The following is a 3,159-nucleotide window of genomic DNA, read 5'->3' on the forward strand; positions in this document are numbered from 1 at the left end:
AGGTCAACCCGGCCTCTTTTTCCTTTTCCCCTTCCCCGCCTAGGCCAATCCATTTTCCCTCTTCCCGCATGGGCCAGCCCCTTTCTTTTTTATCTTTTTCCCTTCCCCGGCCCAGCCCTCTTGTTTTCCTTCCCTTTCCTCCCCGTCCTTTGGCATTTGCTCCAACAACACGGAACGGAGGTCGGTGGCGAGCAAGGCAAATGGGGCAGCCCAATTGAAGTTGGTCGTCGGACTAGACTAGGCCAGCAAGGTAGCGGCAATGGGCAAAGGGCGAGAGAGTCTTTCGGCGACTTGACTACACCTAAGCCATGTCTAACGACCTCTGGCTGATGCCTTGAGCTCATGCTTTCCTCTTTCTTGGTAAAATTCATTTGTTTTTGGTTTGCCTTTGTCGCGACCTTCCCTCGAGGTGCATCACTTAGGGTTCGATTAATAGATTTTTAAGCCTAAACTTAATTTGGGCTCTCCTAAAATCATGGCAATTTGCTACTTAGGTTCAAGTTTTTACCATGTAAATGATTTATAATAAGAGTCATCACTAATTAGTTTATGGTGGGTCGATTAGAAAATCAAATAAAATAATCAGTGATTTACTTTACTCTTGCGAATAATAAAATTTGGGTATGGAAACTTGGTTACATTAGTTTATTCTAATGCTCTTTCAATACTATTCATTATATATATAGCAAGCAGCTTACATATATTTTATTATTTCCTAATATATTAGATGATCATGCGGGATTATGGTGAGAGCTTATTGGCCTTTGCCTCTGATTAGCGAGGGTTGTCACTCGTTGAAGACCCCACCAACCATGGCCAATGGCTCACTGGTGATGGGGCAGTGTCCATAAGGCAGGAGAGCTAGCCTAGCCTTCGTACTCAGTTTATTATTATTATTTTTTTAAAGTTTTATCCTTTTTTCTTTTTTGAGTTTGTGTTTTTTTATAGAAAAAACTAAATAAGGAAAAAAGAAAGAAAAGGGGAAAGAAAATAAAAAGAATTTAAATGATGGAAGTGCTCTTGATCAACCGATGAGTTCGAACGATTTTTTTAGACTAACATGGTCATTCCAAGCCTTTATTTGAAATAAAATCAACTCCATATCCTTATTTGAAAAAAATGAGAGTAGTTCATGTCCTTATCTAAAAAAAAAATTCACTTCAGACATTTATTTGAGAAAATGATAATACTTCATACCCTTATTTGAAAATTGCCCTAGATATTATAATAAATGTCATAATAATTCTTGACTAATTTATAAACACCAGGAGTTATGATATGGTTCTACTAAATATTGTTTACGATTGCAAGTAAATAATAAGTGACATATCTTTATAATATGAAGAATCGATATTATGATATTAGGATTTAATCATCATAAAATTAAAATTGATTAAAAAGAGTTTCAAACTTGCGGATGGTTGTTCTTAAATTGTTCGGTGAATCGATTATAAAGAATCTTATTTTGCATTTATTATTTTAGTTTATTTTAGTCTATTCCTGCTATTTCATTTTGCAAATCAAAGGCTCAGGGTTCGCTCTCTCCCTAATTGAAAAATAGGGAAGAGCCGACACAACCAAAATTAGAATTTTATTATCCTAAATGTTTGATGAACATGCATTTGTTAAGGAAAAAAATAAAAGAAAATACTGACCAAATTAGCATAACACGTAAGTCAATTACTTAATTTACTTTTTTTCTCTAAGCATAAATTTTAATTGTAGTCCTCCACCTCTTTTCTCACATCGAAATCTTCTAATTTGTTTTTGCAATAATTTTTATTTAGTCATGCATGATAAAGAACTGGAAAGAGAAAAGTTTCGATAAAAAAAAAAATTCAGCAACAAGATAGGAAAATATATAAAAAAAAAAATGGAAGGATAAGGCAGTGTGTTTTAAAAAGGATAGGAAATCGGATCGAATAAAAAACAAGATAGATTACAAATTGTATCCATAACTAATTGATTGCTCGTCTAGAAAAAAATGAAAATGAAAAATCCTTGGAAACCTCAAGGGAACATCGGCAGAAACCCTAGAATTTCAAATCCATGGCGACGCACTCCGTCCACCGGGAATCCTCCGGCGACCGTCCAAATCGCGCCAAAGGAAACCGACCTTCTCCTCCTTTGAGCCCAGGGATCTCATCAGCGCCTTGCCGGACGCCGTGATCCACCACATCTTCTCGTTTCTGCCCCTCAAAGACGTCATCAAGACCAGCGTCCTCTCCAAGCGCTGGCGTTGCACTTGGACGTCCACCACCCACCTCGCATTCAATGGAGTCCGGCCTCGCAATCACGACGCCTCCTCCTTCGACTTCCCGTCCCTCGTCGACAGCGTCCCCGAGGCGTGCACCTCGCCCACGGTGAAGAAATTCCACGTCACCGACTTACAGTACCATGAGGCCGACCGCCCCAAGGTTGACCGCTGGCTCCACTTTGTGGCGGGGCGCCGGGTGGAGGATCTCTGCCTGTCTCTCATCACCGAGATGCGGTCTATGTATATTCTGCCACCGTCCTTGTATTGCTGGAGCTGGTTGGTGCGCCTCGAAGTCAGTTTGTGTCGTTTCTCGTGGGACCTGACTGTCAGCTGGCCTTGTCTTAAGGTCTTGTCTATGGAATATGCGGAGTTGAGTGATGATTTCCTCCGGCGAATCTTGAGGGGAAGTCCTGTTTTAGAGTCCCTCGAGCTGCGGCAAAGTGTTGGCGCATAAAGAACGTTATAATAGATTCAACAAGTGTGAAAGACTTGCTACTCATTGGCGCCGATAACTTTCTCTTGGAGAAAATTTGGGCCCCGCATTTGCTGTCATTGCGTGTATAGGGATGTGGAAGCGCCGTATATTCACACTTGATGATGTATCTTCTTTGGTTAAAGCTGACTTAGTTTTTTCCATTCGAACTTTTTCGCCGAGTGATAAGAGCATGTGTTATGACGTCATGAAAGAACTTTTTGAGAAGGTGCACGAGTTCCTATTATCACCATTGGTGGCTGGTGTTTGAAGGTACAAGTTCAATGATTTTACCACATGCTCGGGTTGGGTTGAATGGTGTCTGTAGTGTTTGGCAATGTTTGTTGCCCGGGCCAAGTAACCTCGGCTTTTTATGGCATTCTAGTATTTCATCACGGAATCATAGACAAATATAGGATGATGTCTATTG

General features: G+C 40.3%; 1 protein-coding gene across 1 annotated transcript; it reads left to right on the plus strand.

The window, feature by feature from the left end:
• The first annotated feature begins 743 nt into the window (after positions 1-743).
• Positions 744-2,711, plus strand: LOC120291338 (putative F-box/LRR-repeat protein At5g02930). The gene is made up of 2 exons (XM_039308573.1): positions 744-830; positions 2,016-2,711. The coding sequence occupies exons 1-2, from the start codon at positions 744-746 to the stop codon at positions 2,709-2,711; spliced, it is 783 nt and encodes a 260-aa protein (XP_039164507.1).
• The last annotated feature ends 448 nt before the right edge of the window (positions 2,712-3,159 follow it).

Source organism: Eucalyptus grandis, chromosome 3, assembly GCF_016545825.1.
Source record: "Eucalyptus grandis isolate ANBG69807.140 chromosome 3, ASM1654582v1, whole genome shotgun sequence".
Taxonomy (NCBI): domain Eukaryota; kingdom Viridiplantae; phylum Streptophyta; class Magnoliopsida; order Myrtales; family Myrtaceae; genus Eucalyptus; species Eucalyptus grandis.

Excerpts from the sequence above, each read along its gene's own strand:
- LOC120291338 (XM_039308573.1), top strand. The coding sequence starts at position 744 with ATGGTGAGAGCTTATTGGCCTTTGCCTCTGATTAGCGAGGGTTGTCAC. Across the intron at positions 831-2,015 it reads CCATGGCCAATGGCTCACTG|GGAACATCGGCAGAAACCCT; the intron begins GTGATGGGGCAG and ends GGAAACCTCAAG.